This window comes from Labrus bergylta, chromosome 20, assembly GCF_963930695.1.
Source record: "Labrus bergylta chromosome 20, fLabBer1.1, whole genome shotgun sequence".
NCBI classification, from domain to species: domain Eukaryota; kingdom Metazoa; phylum Chordata; class Actinopteri; order Labriformes; family Labridae; genus Labrus; species Labrus bergylta.
In genome coordinates, this window is record NC_089214.1 from 5735340 (window position 1) to 5752345 (window position 17006).

General features: G+C 40.8%; 1 protein-coding gene across 5 annotated transcripts in view; it reads right to left on the bottom strand.

Moving 5' to 3' along the window:
• Positions 1–17006, bottom strand: part of LOC109983752 (RALY RNA binding protein like) — a 104027-nt gene that overhangs the window by 15350 nt on the left and 71671 nt on the right. For 4 of the 5 annotated variants that reach the window (XM_065948796.1, XM_020633596.2, XM_020633595.2 and 1 more), the window contains one exon: positions 769–844. In XM_065948796.1, the coding sequence (XP_065804868.1) occupies positions 769–844 (76 nt within the window). Of the gene's footprint in view, positions 1–768; positions 845–14622; positions 14782–17006 lie in introns of those variants that run through there. The other variant, XM_020633598.3, reaches the window with a different exon arrangement.

Consider the following 17006-nt stretch of genomic DNA (forward strand, 5'->3'; position numbering starts at 1 on the left):
GAAAATCAATGTGAAGTACATGCTCAGGATGGCAGCTTGTTTAGAATTCCGAGTAGAGACATAAAATACAGAGAAGCTGTTTTGAACTGTTGCTATTCCCACAATCATTTTAATTAGGATGAATGTATTACTATTTCAATTTAGGGCAGGGTAGTGTTGGTTTTTGCTTCTCCTGTGCCTGCTCCATAATTACCATATTACATCCTGGCTGTTTTTCAGCTGCAGCTATAAAATGCAAATGCAGGTTCATTTTACCACAATGCGCAACTAATAAATTAGTAAAATAGGACATGTAATGCAACAAAAAAACACACTCCTGAAAGGGATACATGGGAGGAGTATAACCTTTGTTTAAAGAAACCAATAGGTTTCACAAAAAGTGCCCAAAGCTGAGAAAAAAAATGTTCGTCACTCTGTCACATTAGACCTCAGCAAACAAGCGGTGCTTTGATCCGTTTGTGACCAGGAGATGTGTGTGTGTGTTTACGGGGCAGAAAATCAGGGTCATGCTTAATGAAGCTTCCACAACAGCTTTTCCTTTGAGCTTTACAAACCCGTGCCAGAAAAACCCCAGTCAAGGTTGGGGAGGCATCAAAAACTCAATTAGAAATTCAAAGTTCAAAAGAAAAAAAATACACAACAAGAATCCCGTTATTCAAATATGACTCCACATTTACGTCAGCCGCAGGATGTGAAAGATAGTGAATATTTATGACTGGCGCTGCACCTTTGCTTGTGAAGGAGTGCGTTAAGAGGGGCCGATCTTACCTGTAAACAGCTGACAGCGGCCGCTTGGAGCCCGCTTTAGGCCTGTATGGCTTCGGCTCACCCGCCATGTTTATGTCTGCAAAAGAAACAAACACAAAGCACACAGATACGTTACTTGTCAGTCACTGTTTAAAATACAATCTAAAAAAACAGATGAGTTTTTCACCCCCCTGTACAGTGTGTTCCATGTATGAACCAGACCATAAACATGTCTAATTTCCGCTGTACCAATGGGCATTTCAACATGGGACCTAAAGGGGGTTCTTGGGTCAGCCTCAAGTGGACACTCAGAGAACTGCGCTTTCTGTTACTTCGGCATTGGCTTAATTTTTCAACCCCAAGGTTAACAGCTTGGTAAGTAACAACACACTTTATCACAGTTGTCAGAACTTACACGCCTGTATTGACGCTATTATAGAAGAAAAATACAGAAACTTTTATTACTGGCTTAATGACCTAATATTGGATTTTAAACTGACAGACTGTATTTAAAACTAATACAAAATTCTCGATATTTCTTAAATAGCACTATCTGCAATACGACAACAAATAAAAATACAATTGTATCTCATAATTTATGATGGGAGTCAAATGTTTTATTCTTTGATTTTGATTCTTATCATTTAATCCTAAAATTCAAAATCTTAATGTTGTTTTTTTTGCTTCCATAAAACATTTAAATTGCACATTTGTCCGCATATGTGTTAGTCTTCAGATGTTATTAATAATATTCCATTTAATTTTTTTAATTTATGCAGAAATACTCTTCATGAGGACTGCCAAAGCTCTGTGCTCATGAGAGCAACGAGATGTGTTTGAAAGCTACAATATACAGTTAGTTATTGTTTCTTGAGTTCTGAAATCTTTTGTCAAACTACTTTCTTTAGATGCCCAGAATGAAGCTAGACTTGAACATCTCTTCATGACTTTCAAACACAACGATAAACATGAAGTCAGTGTTCTATAATTCGCGATAAGGGATTTGGCTTGGTAACTTGAAATCTGATGGCATCATTTACTTCAGCTCAGTTATAATTAAAGCTGCTGTGAGGAGTTTTAAAAACTTTATGCAACAGACTGAAATGAATAACGATGTCTTTATATGAACTACAAAAGCAAATGAGACCATCAGCATGAACAGAGACTGTTTTAGACAATCATTTTCAATGTTTAAAACCCCTTCAGCGAGGTAGCTGTCAGACGAGGAGATAAACAGCAGGGTGCAAAAAAAAAAAAATTTCCCAAGCAAAGATTCACAGTTAGTGGCACATCTGAGTGTTAAAAGACAGCAGTGTTAACACTTCTACAGTAAAACATCAGCAAAGAGATAAGAGGTAGCACTTGTGCATAGGGGGCGCCAAAACCGTCAAAAACAAAGTTTTTTACAGGAGCTCTAAGAAACAAACCACAGACCAGCTGTAGATCGCTCGTAGTAAAGTTGTTAAGATTTGACATTAAATATAAAAAAATGATGTTATATCTGCCGACAAATCCTCAAAGTAACTATTGAGTTTTTTTTTTAAAGTGCTTATTAATTCTGAATAAAAAGGTTAAAGGGAGGTTTAATTATTTGTGCTAATTCATAAATATCCTCTTCTCAGCATTACCCTGTACTGTTGGTGTTATAAAGGATTTCAGTTGAACACCAGAGTTTCCTTTCTGCTGCAGGGCGACCTCATTTAAGGGCAGAGCGCTGTCAATGAAAACGAATAAAACTTCCTCTCTTCCGAGCTCCTCGCACACAGCCACGGCTCACGATGGCCCTGAAGGTTCTGTGTGTAACTCAAAGCGCCGCCTGAACACAAGGGAAACATAAAAGCACTGCTGCATAATGAAGAGCGTGAAATATCAATTCAAGTTCTCAGGAAGCGTTGTGTGCTGTTTCCTCTGTAAAACTGAACTTTTCATTCTGCTTTTTTTTTTTTTGAAACAAGTAGCACACAAAGCAATCGTACTGTAGGATATATTCACTAATGTAGAGGTGCATTGTGGGAGCTGGCGACCTTGGCATGGTGCAGAGAGGAGATTAGAAAATGATATTCTTGCAGCAGGGTAGAAAAGAATCCTTGAATACATGAAAACAATGAAGAAAGCAATCAGAGAAAAACTGAAAAGCAGAATGATTTATAGCAAGCTGTGTTCGCAAATGCTACCATCGGGCGTTGCTTCTTTTTTTTTTTTTTTTTGACGGAACCAGTCAGTGATGCAGATTTTTTTCAAATCGCTATCTGTGCATTCATTGCCAAGGGCGCTGCAAGGTCCTCGCTTGTCTAAATGGCTACTGGGAGAGGAGCCAGGGGGTCAAAATGAGCTCCGTGTCCCTCAAAAAGCATTTCAAAACAGTCTAGAGACTTTATGGATGCGGTCATGATGCAGTGTACGTCTAAAAAGCAGAGAAAATCCACCAACACCTTTAACTGAACTTCCAATTTCAAAGCAGCATTCTCATCTTTATCTGAGGTCAGGGCAGAGCTATCCACACATTATTCTGAAAAAAAAAAAAAAACAGCAAGGAGGATTATGAAGACTATCGATCGCTGGGGGCAAATTGCGGTCAAAATATGCAGACAGCATTTTCTCAAAGGCAGCAGCATCTTCTTTTTTAGATTATCTTTGATATAATTTGCATTCATCTGCATGTTTATGAGCAGCGGCACACTTTGAGAGGCTATTTCACAAAACATCCAGGATAAAAAGTTTTACACTAAGAACAATAAAGCCATCAACGAGGTCCCCTTAAGAGAATAAACCCAAACCTCATCTGCATAAGTGCAAACAAAGATCACTTATAGGCACTTTCTCATTACTGTTTTTTATTTGCATGCAGACACGTTCTTGTGATCATTTCGTCCCCTCCAGCAAACACACATTGGCTCAAATTATAAATGCCTCTGCCCTCAAAATCCAAACACCAAATAAGTGGAAGCAACCCGGTCGCCGGGAGAGGAATATCCCCGGGGTGAAAATAAGCTTCTGGAAAAAGTCTGGCCTCCTTCTCCCAGTGGCTGCTCTCACGAGAAATAGGATTAAACCCCTGGTCTGCTTGTAGACTACCAACTCAGACATCTAAAACATGCGCTTTTTAAGCAGAGCTGCGTGACCAAATGAGTGAAGGAGCGTAAGTGTATACGAGTCTTCACTGAAACTGGAGTTGACCATGAACCAGGCTGCATGATAATGATGGTTTGAGCATTGATGGAAGTACTCTCAGCATACATGATACCAGAGTAAAGGGTGAATCTGAGGCTGATGAACGGAACAAGTGTAGTAAACCCTAGTTTAAACTACAAGATGCTTTGCCACCATCCCTTGAAAAAAAAAACCAAACATATATATTGAAAATACATATCCCTCCACTGCAGGCTTTTCTTTGTGTATGAAGTGTTTTGAAGGGACTAGCTGCACATCATCCTGTAAAGGCTCATCTCTGGTGCAGCTCTTAGTAGTATCCTTTGTTTCTGTGCAGCTCTAAGTGCTTAGAAAACTATTTCCATGGTCGGGGCCCAAAAACAGAGAGCTTTTAATTACCTCAGCTCGTTGGTTCTTATTTGCCATCCCATTTATTTGTGCTATTGGTTTGTCTGCTTGCTCACTCTGCAGCTCAGTCAGACAGCGTTAGAAGTGGAGCTCTCCGTGGTGCTGAACCAGTTACACTTTTTTCATATTTTGTTTAGGTCTGTTGCACTGCACTGTCTGGGCAGCGAGTAAACAAAAGGTCTCGACCTGCAGCGCTGTGAACACACACATGATACAATTTGAATTTTGCAGACGTGGAATTATTTATAGATGTGTGCTCTTGTCTGTCTCTCCTATACCATGCGTGTCTGTCTATAGATACAGAAACAAACACAGCCCAGGTGTGTCTGAATATTTAAAGGTAATAGTGTTATTTGTCTGAGGGATGGGGTGAAAGGGAAAGGGCGCTGGAGGTAAATTGCGGTGGAAAGACAGAGGCATGCAGCGTAACTAATCACTGAGGACAGACCTGTGTTCCTCCGTCAAGAAAACAAGGATCTGTGACTCCCAGAAGCAACCTGCCCATGTGTTTTATTGCTCTCATTTGTTGCCTTACATCTCTGTCTCCCTCCGACTCTCGCTCAGGCTTCCTGTTCTGCCCTCGGCCTCAACCTATTCCTCAACATCTTTTTCTCTCCCTCTCCATTCGCCTCACTCTCCCTCGCGCGCCACCCAACTCCCCCTCTCCATCCATCACTCTTGTCTCGTTTCCCATACATCTTCCTGTCTCTCGGTGCGCACCGAGGAAGCTCATTATGAGACATTTGAGGGCAGAGCATCACCTGTGGGGGCCTTTTTCTGTTTCGACACCTGTGCAGCCAAACGAAAACCTCGCTAGTCTTATTCCTCCCCTCCTTTCATTAGCGAGGGATGAATAACAGCAGAGCGCTGGAAGTCAAGCCGTTGAATAAGTCAAGGCTATAAACTGGGCCATATGGTGACATGTTGCAGGGGAATTGTGGGAATGAAAAAGAGGCTCCTTTTGAAAATCTACAGGACCAGAAAACATAAGGAGAGGGTGAGTCTGAAAGAATAGGAATGAACACCTGCAGCAGGCTATGAAACATTCTTGACGAGGGTTTGCAATCGAATGCATGTTGATTACTGTGATACATTTTAGAAATATTTATATCCCGATTAAAAAGCTATCATTGTGTTTAATTCTGGTGCAGATTAGCGAGGGTGACGAAATTTAACCGTTCGGCTAGTAGTGCCCATCCCACATAACAACACTCCTAAAGTTATAAAATAGATATCATGATAAACACTGATATTGAATAATGTAAAAAAAAAAATGAAATTGTCATGATGATGTTGTTGTGATTCTGAAACTGCAGCAGATAATATATGTCTCTCTTCCTCTTAAGCTGGAGCTGAAAGAGATGGTCTAGCTTCTCTCCCACTAACAAAACAGGAGGGAGAAATACAGCAAATAGCCCCGAGACTTCAGAGAGAAGCTAATAAGGGTCACTCAGGGTCAGAGAGAGAGATAGATTCAGACAGATTGTGTCACATGAGCCGAAGAACCTCTTTTTATTAGTGAGGGCACTGTGGTGGAAGATAGGCAGACCAAAAAAAACCCCATCTAGTTCAGTAAGCAGTGTTCCCATGTACTTTTGAAATGCTGACAATTCAATCACTCATATTTCACAGGCTTTCATTTCAACTGATGTCTACACAAAGACATCTATTGTCTTAACATGTGGATACACCTACATTTAAACTGCTTTGTTTATATAAAGACTCAACATTTCATTTTTGTAGAATAGACATTTGGTACAAACTCTTTAGACAAAAAGTTCTTTACAGTGACTGACAGGAACAAACTGTATGGCTGAATGCTCGCTAAAAGCTATAATCTGCAGGTTAGACTCTTGGCTTTTCCTCAGTTGTTGTAGAAGTTCACCAACCAAAACACAGCTGGTTCTGTTGCAGTTTGGACACCTGCTGCGATGAAGCACAAAGGCTGTAATTAACAAAAGAAAATCCCTTGATGTGTGTCAGTCATCACTTTTAATACGCTGGGGCTCTCACCAGGAGACTGACAATTAGCAGGTTTTCATTTGGGATCTTAACAAACGTGCCATTTTCTTATTGTAAAAACTAATACGATTGAGAGACTATCTTTTAGATTAGGGCAGTGCTTCTTAAACTGTGGGGCCTACTGAGTATAAGAAAACTTTTGTATGAGGATATTATCCACCTTTGTATTATAATGTGGAACAACGATTTCATCAAACTTGAAATTTGCCTGCCAGAACAAAGAAGTCTAGGCCTGTGAAGGCTGTTTCGTCATGAGCCGGGGATCCGGCCAAAGATTTCTGCCTTTTAATAAGGCAGTTTTTTCTTACCACTGTAACTTTTGCTGCTTTCTAAAGTGCTCATGATGGATAGGCCGGATCTTTGTAACATAACAATGAGTAAGGTCTTTTACCTGCTTTTGTAACATAACAATGAGTAAGGTCTTTTACCTGCTTTTGTAACATAACAATGAGTAAGGTCTTTTACCTGCTTTTGTAACATAACAATGAGTAAGGTCTTTTACCTGCTTTTGTAACATAACAATAAGTGAGGTCTTTTACCTGCTTTTTGTAACATAACAATGAGTAAGGTCTTTTGACCTGCTCTTTTGTAATGTTAACAGACAAAGAGTAAGGTATTTTACCTGCTTTTTGTAAAGTGTCTTGAGATAACACTTGTTATGAGTTGACGCTATACAAAATAAATTGAATTGAATTGAATTGAATTGAATTGAAATATCTCAAAATGATCTGAAGCCTTGCAAAAAGGGTTTCACTGGAAATATTAGATTTATAGGGCAGTCCTGCAATGCTAGAAAGCCATGCTGCTATCAAAGTGAAAAAAGTATTTTCTACCCCCAATTACCCAAAATGCTTTGGTGTTGCCTTTCTATTCATATCGCAGACGTGCAGCACGGCGACCAGGTGATTGACCGCACTAAACTGCCTCTCAGACGTATCAGCGAGGACCCTGGAATAATGAGAAACGCGTTCTTTTATTTTCCAAACAACAGAGTAAAATTCCCCTTGGACCAGAGCTGACGGCTCCGCACCACATTTGTCACCATTTTTCCCTCTGCGTTTCCTCTCGTTTCAGTCTCCTCTCGCCAACTGTCTATTCACTGGATGAGATAAAACATTAAAAAGGCGGAGATGGAGGAAAAAACAAAAAAAAAGGATGAAGCATAGGACACAGAGGGAGCCGTCGATCAACTCCTCATGGAACGAGAAACTCTGCCGCCAATCTCCCCAACGTCTTAATTAATTGAAGGAAGTAACTAATCATGCTAATTTTTTCCTCTGCCGGAGAGACGTAAAGAAAGACAAAAGAGATGGAGTGGAAGAGCTGAATCAAGCAGGCGATTGGACATGCAGAAGGTACCGGTTGGATGGTGGGAATTTCGACGTCAAAAATCTGTGCTGATTCCTGAAGTTGAAAGTTTGACATGAAGGAAATGCCGCGTCTAATAACTGAAGATCTGCAGATGAGAACCTGGCTGAAAAAAAAAAATCCAGATTGGCCTTTCATCTTTGCTTTCTGATATATTTCCAAGGCCTGATAAAGGTCATGTTGCAGGTGTGGACTAACAATGAAATAGACAGATTTCCCCCCCCAAAACCTCAGAGTGAATTACTATCAGAAATATGGCTCTGAGTGGATCCCTACTGTGAGCCAACAGGTTTCCATTTCCCCAGAAGCCTTCCTGCTCCATGCTGAATCAGACCATTTCATTCACTTTCAGACATCAGACTTGTTCTTCCTATTCTGTGCCCGGCAAGCCCTCAATCAAGGTCACAAGGCATTTCAGTCCCTTCAAACCGATACAACCCTTTATCTCTTACTCTCAGAACCGGAACAACTTTAGTTAGAAAAAGCGTTTGTTTACCGACATCTCGCAGCTGGCGAACGATGTGGACGATTTTGAACTCATTACGTGGAAAAAGCTGGCGATGACATGGGGGCCCATCTGCATATCAAAGGTGGGTGTTCTTTGAAGATCAAACATCAAAAAGTGGGGGCTGTTCTGTTTCAAAGTTCAAGATGAGGCGATGGAGCACTCATCTACATCTTTTCTGCTTGTAATCGAGATGTTTGTTTACAAACTGCATTCTCTCACATCAAATGGCGACATGATTAAACCTTACCTTAGTCACCTGCATGAAGTATAAGACCAGTGTGAGAAAAGTGCAAATCGATGAGCAACATCTTAACTACGATGTGACAAGTTCTGAAACTGTTTTAGGAATCAATTAACTCTTTTAAAGTAGTTTTTCTAAATTCCTCTTTTTAGATTTTATACATTTGTGACGGGCCCATGATGACCTCATACCAGCAAACACATATACTGTTAGGCGTCTAATCGTTGGCTGATCTATAACCCTTAAATAAAAGATCTTTGGTAAACCAGACTAGACTGTAAATATTAATGTACGAAGCCTGAGTGACGTCAGCCGTCTGTTCCTGCAGGGGGCTCTGAAGGCTCATCTGCAGCAGCCACCATGCTGGAAATCCTGTCTCAGCCTAACCTAATGACAGGCTGAGAGCTGGAGCGGGTTTTAAGCCTCTTGACGAAATATACAGAAAATATTACTTTAGTTTTAAAGAATGGCAAATCACTGCCAGTGATTGAAATGCTAAATACACTCATTCCTGCAAAGTAGAGAAAGAACGTTTTAGGAATTCAAATCACAAATTCCCAGATCCCAAGGTGAGGCGCTCGCTATAACTTATATCAGACTATAAGTCCAAAGCCAAAGGAGGAGGTTTCATTTATAATAATATTGTACATTTTTTTTTAGATTTTTTTGTGGCTTTTTGTGTCTTTATTGTAGAGATAGGATAGTGGATAGAGTCGGAAATCAGGGAAAGAAGTCATTTAAGGATACCTTTCCGATAGAACAGGACAGCTGTCATTAAAAGTAACGCATGAATACCAAGATTCCTTCAAGTGTTTGTGGCAGCGTCCGTCTGCCTGCACCCCCTCCCGAAGCTGTAAACCTAGGGGAAACACTGCTGTCCATGTTTTCACATTTGCTTCAGAATAAGGCATAATCGGGTAAGTGATTACAAAACAGTTTCTGAAAACTTGTCTCCGTTTGTTCTTCTTTTGAGGGATTTTCTGGCTTAATAAAAAATGCATGTGCTTCAAAAAATCCCATCCGCCTTCCACGCCTCTACTCTCTAACACAGACCAGTTGGGTTCACCAAACAGCCATTTTATCATTTGTGACTACGACATCTCAGTGAACATCCTGTAACAAAAAAACTGGAGCATCACTCGCTCTGTAAACACTCGAGTGTGACTTCCAGTCTGCTGTCCCGCCTCGCCGCCTCTTCTGTGTCTGCACGGACCAAAGTCGGAGGGGATCAGCTCATAATCCCCGGCCCCTTCAGGCACTGGCGGAACAGATAAAGGGATGGCATCGCTCTGAGATCACATCCCCCTGTGTGACCTGTAAAACCCGACAAGCCGTCTCACGCCAGTCAACAGCGATGCACTTCAAAAAGCGGGACGATTCGAGCCGCTGGACGGACGAACACAGGCGCAGTGGGGGAGGCTTAGCACGGCGGATCGAGGCGTGACAACAAACACCAGACACATAAATTAGAGTATTTCCACTGAGAAACAATCATGACAACCGTTCCTAATCAGGTTATCACCACTGACTTTGCTCTTCGCTAAAAATAGGCCCTTTTTAGCTCTTAAGCCTGAACCTACTACCGAAATTTTTGATTTGTCCTCACATCATGCTGCACTCAGACATTTATATTTCATTTACAGCATGAAATAAAAAGACTTTCTTATTGAGGGACATTCTTTATTCTTACTGCTGGACTACATGCATGAAAAAAAAGCTGTAATTTTGTACTCGTGTTCCAGATTTCTTGCTACACATCCCTGCATAGGTGTGTGAGAACTGAGTGCCGCGACAGAGAGGGAGATGTTGCAAATACTCGAGCTTTTCCCGCTTTCTTGCCACGAATCTTGACATTCATTTCATCCTCCCTTCAGACCGCTTCTGTCACATCTGTCGACTGATCACATTAGATCCAATTTAAAAAAACGCCATTCACCGGAGCCTGTTGCTCGAGATAGTCTGCTTCTTCGTGGTAAAAACAAAAGACAAAATCTGCCATTTTGCATCATCTTCTCTCTTATTGCACAAAAGGATCGTGGATAATAAGGTGCCATTTACTTCTCGGTGTTGCTGTTCTCTCTCTTTCTGCACGTGCAGATGTGTCACTGAATGCTCGTCTTTATTTAACACTGATTGGCTCTTCTTTGTGGCAGCAGTCCAAAAAAGCCCTTTTGCTCCCTGAGAATGTGAGCGGGGCGGCATGCTTGTGGGAGAGCCGAGGAGGAGGACTCAGGGGAGGGGGGGGGGGGGGGGCGACATCTTGTGACAACTCTGTCACATTATTTCATCATCGAGCATCGACACGGGAGGCTCATTAGGTCCTTTTTCTGACTGATAAAAATCACATTTTGAGGATGGAGTGAAGAGAGATGCTGCTAAACCAGGTTTGGAAAATTAAAAAAAAAAATCTTATACAGAAACAACTGCATCTTAGGTGGCAAATCTGAAGGGAATTCGATTGTGACGATTAATTCAAGAGAAGAGCCGAGCAGCAGCAGTTCAATAATGCATTTTGTTGAGGATAATTCGCATTCCTTCCCATGAACATGCAAACTGACATTTCTTTGGGGGAAATTGAGCTACAAGCAGGAAAGAAGTAAAGTCTGGAAAGCAGAGAAAAGTCACACTGAGAAACACATAAAACCACAACTGCCCTTGACATATGCTTTGAGGAACATGGAGGACATCTGACAGAAGATGTAACAGCCTGCCTCTTGTGCCCCCCCCCACCCACCCCACCCTCCCCTCCGTCGTCTTTTCAACATCAGCAGCACAGAACACACAAAGCAACATCTGCAGCACACACACATACACACACACACACACACACACACACACACACACATCCATTTGTCATGCGCTGAAGCTTTCAATCACGACAACAAGAAGAATCTGCAGATGAGAGCCCCGAAGAGTGTGTGTCTACAGGAAGTTTCTCTGTTGGAACAATCTTCTTTGTCACGTATCAGACTTCAAAGTCTTCCTCTTGCCTGGAGATAAAAAAAATCTCACAAGTGCGCGCCGCACACAGACACATTTATGACGCAAACAAACCTCTGTGGTGCAGAGGGCTGAAACCCCTTATGTGATATCCAAAGATTTTGGAGCTGCAAGATTGTAAAATATTTATGGACTTCAACTCAAATACTTGCAGGAATAGAGGCTGAAGGGTCTTCTTTACCCCCCCACCCCCCATTAAATTAATCACCAAAGACAACATCATGAGTTGACCTCTTCATGAGGAACAAAGCCAACAGAACAAAGATGAATTTCCTCGATGTGTATAACGGAGCTGGGATGGGTTTTTGCAAAGCACTCTCAACAACACAAGATAATTTCACTAGATCATTGCCTCCTTACTAATAAACTGCCATTATTTGTTGAATCTTGTCCTGTGTTACTTTTCCATCACGCCTATGCAGCACTGCTTTCAAAGTACTCAAAACAAGAGCTGCTGGTGCCAGAAGAGAAATAATACAATAGCTTTAGTCTCGAACTAACTCATCCAAAAAGTCACACCTACACACGCAGCTCTCCACAGTTTTATGTCACTAGCACATCCATTGTTATATGCTGCTGAAAATTCTCACTCCAACTGGTAGCAAAAAAAAATAAAAAAAGTACAAGACCTTATGTAGGAGTAAAAAAAAAAGTCTCAGCAGTTCTTTACAGTTTTGTTCTTCACCACCTCTTCCAGTCACATTCTCATCCACTCAGCAGCAAAATGTACACTTCAGGGTGAACCAGTTATTGCGAAAATGACTAATCAGGTCCAAGTCGGTCAGTAAGATGGAATAAGTAGAGGTCACACAACGCCAAGTGTTTTAAGTTATCTGTGTTTTAAGCAATGAAGGGCACATAAGGAGCTGACCAGGGTACTTAAAGTGAGATAGCTGTTGTGTTGAGAACATGCACCCGTGACTTTTAGTTTGCAAAGTAAGATAATATCTGAATCAAATTTCATGCACCAGTGAGTTCCTTCAGTGATTACACAGGCGTGGACCTGCAGACGTTTTGATGCTTCAACACTTGAGAATATCACGTTTTCTAAAAAAGATACGAACTCAGTGTTTTTCATGATCATTGGTTTCAAACGTCAGATTCTCAGTCATATTTTGTTCCCCAAACAAAGCGAGCAGAAGTGAGAGACAGCACTGTCAACACAAGGGCCTGACCGATGTGGGATTTTTGGGGCCGATATCGATAGTGTGGGGAAAGAGAAAAACCCTGTATCGATATATCGGCCGCTATCTTTCTTGTATCTAATTTTGATCTGTATAGGTGGATATACACATTTATTGTTTAAATCAAAGTCAGTGAATAAAACATTTTTGTAAAAGATATACAGTGTAAAACAGGCAAGATGGTCACTCAACTGGAAAGTAACTGCACATGCATGTGCATCACCGCTTGACACTCTGGAGAGTGAACATGCTTGTTATAATCCGTGTAGCGCCCTCTGCTGGTGACAGCCAGAAAGAGACCTGCTAGTTTAATACAGCAATACTCAAATGAAAGGCTATTTGACTGGTGAATAAATCTACTGACATCAGTGCATATCCGCTGTAAAATTGGCAGATACCGATAGTCACAGGATAAACCTAATATCGGCCGATATTATTGGCTGGCTGATTAATTGGTTGGGCTCTAGTCTAAATTGCACAAATAGAAAATGGAAATGCTGCCATGGTTTTTGTGTAATTTAGACAGTGTGCAGGAAATGCCTGCAATTTTAGGTTATTCAAATCAAGAAATTACCCAATATCCCCTAACCTGGAGCCACTGGCAGTACCTTGTAGTCTGCCAACCTTCCTGTGTTGAAAGTTCATAAACCTGCAGTTCCTTGAGTGTCCACTTGAGGCAGGCTGCACTTGCACTTCAGCATATGGGCTCAGAGGTTTGTCGCTTCGTTCAATCACTGACTCTTGATGCTAGAAATGTAAACCTCGATATGAAACTAGAATTCCAACAGTAGCGATACCTGTTTCAATACCACCGCGACAAAAAGTCATGTGCCAACCAATACTGGGTCATTTCTTGTTTTTCAAAAATGCAGGAAAACTCCTGCACACTGTTTGGGTTTGCACAATTACCTTGTTCATTTGAGACAGTCCTATTATACAGACACAATTACTGACCGTGAATTTAATTATTTTTTAATATGCTGATTATTTCACCCAACTACTTAATTAATCAAAGAACTCATTTTTCTTTGTAAAACAAGTAGAAAAACCGGTTCGCTCACAGACTATGCACATTTAAAGTGCTGCTTTTGTTCGACTCACAAAGATAATCCATTTACATTTACAAAGGGAGTGAATCTTCCCAATAGAGAGACTTGAATCAGGAAATACTTCAATAGTGCTTTTTTAGTTTCAGCAAAGACTATTTTGTCTCACATCAACCAAACCTTTTAGCGACACTGTCTAGGCAGTTTTATACATTTCTCTTCCTCATCATTAAAGTGTTAATTAATGAGATCCCGATGTGAATTCACTCCACACAAAAAAAAACAAAAAAAAAACATGCAAGTAGAGAGGCAGTAGGAGCGTTTTTACATGAAACAGCACTTTGGAGCACACGGCTTCTGCTTCTTTCAAGATGTAGGCTACACATGACTAAATATAAGATGATGGATGAACGTGAAGTGAACCTAAGACGACTGTTTTCATTATTTACAGCGACCTCGTAGCCCTGATGAGTCGACACATTTCTTGGTAATGTATGCTAACTTGAGCAGAATGAATACATTACAGCAGACAACAGAGCAGGTGCAGGGATGGCTTCACTGAGAAATAGCTTCGTGCAAACAGTAAGCAGTACAGCAGGTGACAGGACTTCTTATTACCCGGGTAAGAACACCATTGAAAGATGCAAAGACATTTTACAATGCCGAGAAAGAAAAAAAGAAATTAGGCGACGTATTTTTTTTAATTAATTTTTATTTTTAACTTGGCACCCTGCAACTGCATCTGCATTAAAAAAAACAAAAAAACACCTATCATTTAAATTGCAACATCTTTGTAGGGGCTTCAACCGAATCAAAGACCTCGAGAAGATACATTTTCATCCACGCATGAATTACCGCTCAGTATTTGCAACTTCTACCGAGCAAAATTTGCATAAACATAGCGTCTGTTGTGCGTTTTAAAGTCTTTCATGCGCTGTGTAAACTTACATCGATGGTTGCGACGCTTCCCCTTGTACATGGTCATTATGTACGGGTCCAGCTTTGCGCTCTTTCAGATTCGCCTTTCAGTCACCAGACTACAGAGACACACGGAGCGGCAGGATGTAACCGGGAGACTTTCTGACTGGATGTAATTTGGCTCCTCTGACGGGGGATCGGAGGCGCTGCTTGAGCGAGGATCATACCAATGTGTGAGAGGAGAGGGGGGGAGGGGGGGGGGGGGTTACAGAGCATCTCATCCACACACACACCAGAGGGGTGACCGACACTAATCAACTGGGATGAAGAGACAAAACAATCTGAAATGAGGGAGCCATGATCAATATGTGAACCAAACAACTGTGGAGTTTTATTTCATGACTAATTTTGATTTTACGCCCCCTCAATTTTTATTCGGCGAGTTTAGATGAAAAGAGCAGAATATGAAGCTTTCCACAGTTAGATGTTTTTTGAGAGCTTTTTTTTTTGGGTCAAAAATCATCATTTACATGTTTAAAATTCAATTTTTTTCAGATATTGGTTAGATTTTAAGTTAATTTAAAACTGTTTGAATATCCTCTAGCCTATGTGAACGTCATGTCTATCAAACTGAGAAAAAAACAGTCTGATTTAATTGAAGGACACCAGCCTAATCCAGGCTATAGGTTAATGATCTAATACTATTTTCTTGTCTAAATGAAGTTTTGTGACTTTTGGCCAAAAAGGAAATTCTTTCTAAATGTTGTCTCTTGTCATATTTCTTGATTGGAAAGCAAAAACAGTCTGTGGACTCGGGGATGGTGGTGACTAACTGCTAAGAACAGCAACATGCTCACCATGGCAATAGCAACACCAATTTCATCATATTCATTTAGCATATTAGCGCGCCAATAGTTGCTTTTTAGCACTTAAAATGGGCTAGAGCCTGGGTTTATTTAGGAGAATGTAAGGGACACAGAAAGAGAGAGCGGGCCTACATCCATGCATCGGACACAAGCCTTGCAGCAGCTTCAAAACTGGTTTGTATTGTTTCATTTACATTCAACAACAAATGTAATGAGCCACACTAAACAGAGACTCTGGGCCCTGGGCCTCCAGGCCCTTTGGGTCCCTGGACCTGTGTCCTGTCGGCTAGAAGTCCGGTTTAATAATCCCTTCATCCTTGACATGGGGAATGAATTACTTTTCAGGTCCTCCAATAGAAACAAAAACAATGTATGCATGTATTAATAATGTGGAATGTAACCTTAAAAAGTGAACTACACAGATATATATTCACTAAGTCAGTGTTTCTTCTGTGGGGACAATAAATGTCGGCTCACATTTTCATTGTAATCCATCAATATTTGGACTGGCAATGCCCCCCAGAGCACGGCTCAAATGCTAAATGAATCAGCTCTGATAGTTTTTCTGTTTTTTATTCAACTTACTATTCTTGGAATAAACGCCTCAAATGTATTCTGACTTTCTGCTTGAACTAATTCAACTGAAATCAATTAATTTCAATCCAACCTTAGAAAAAAAGACCAAACACTAAAAACAAGGGCTGTCTGTGACCTTCAAGGTGACAAAAGATTCACACGATAACGCAGCCACTGATACTTTCTGTGATACGACAAGAAGCAGATGGCAACCTGCAGCCAGCCACTCTGCAATACTCTGATTAATATCTTACCATAGGCACACAGGGACACTGGCTTAAAAATGATATTCCATTCCCTCTACAACCTCTGGGCACACTTGAGAAAAGGTGCATCTCATCTTACTTGCAAAGTTGATTGCGTTGCTAAGGAGACGGGGATAGGGAAGCGGCCTGGTTGTTGATTTTATGCAATTCATTTCACTATATTACATTATTGTAGTGTGGGTTGAATAACAACACTTCTTTTTTTTTTTGGCCCAGGATGAAGTGTGCAGTGGAAAACAAACAACTCTGAGAGTCGATTGCAGAAATTGAATCCATATTGCTCTCAGCTGCAGCAGAATGAAAAACGGCCTTTATGTTTTTACCCTGAGATCTAGAAAAGATGATCGCTGCTTATAAGGTCAAAGTCATTCAATGTTCAATTTGCTGGAGCACCAAAAAAAGGAAGGTTTGGATGCATTTCAAACATCAGCCACCAGCAATGCAAGTGAAGTGGGGACATCTGCTGTCCATGATGAATAAATACAACCACTCGCCTTCAGAAAATCAAAGTATTCAATACTAACGACATAAAGTAAGGATGGTTTAATCATAACTCATACTTTTATGTGCCAGATATTTTGATTCATTTCTGTCAAATAAGGAATAACAAACGACTTCACCTTTTTCCAACAGACTCAAGGATCTTTAGAGAACATCAAACATAATAAACACCTGAGCTTTTATGTTTTTAAGATATAAAAAGATT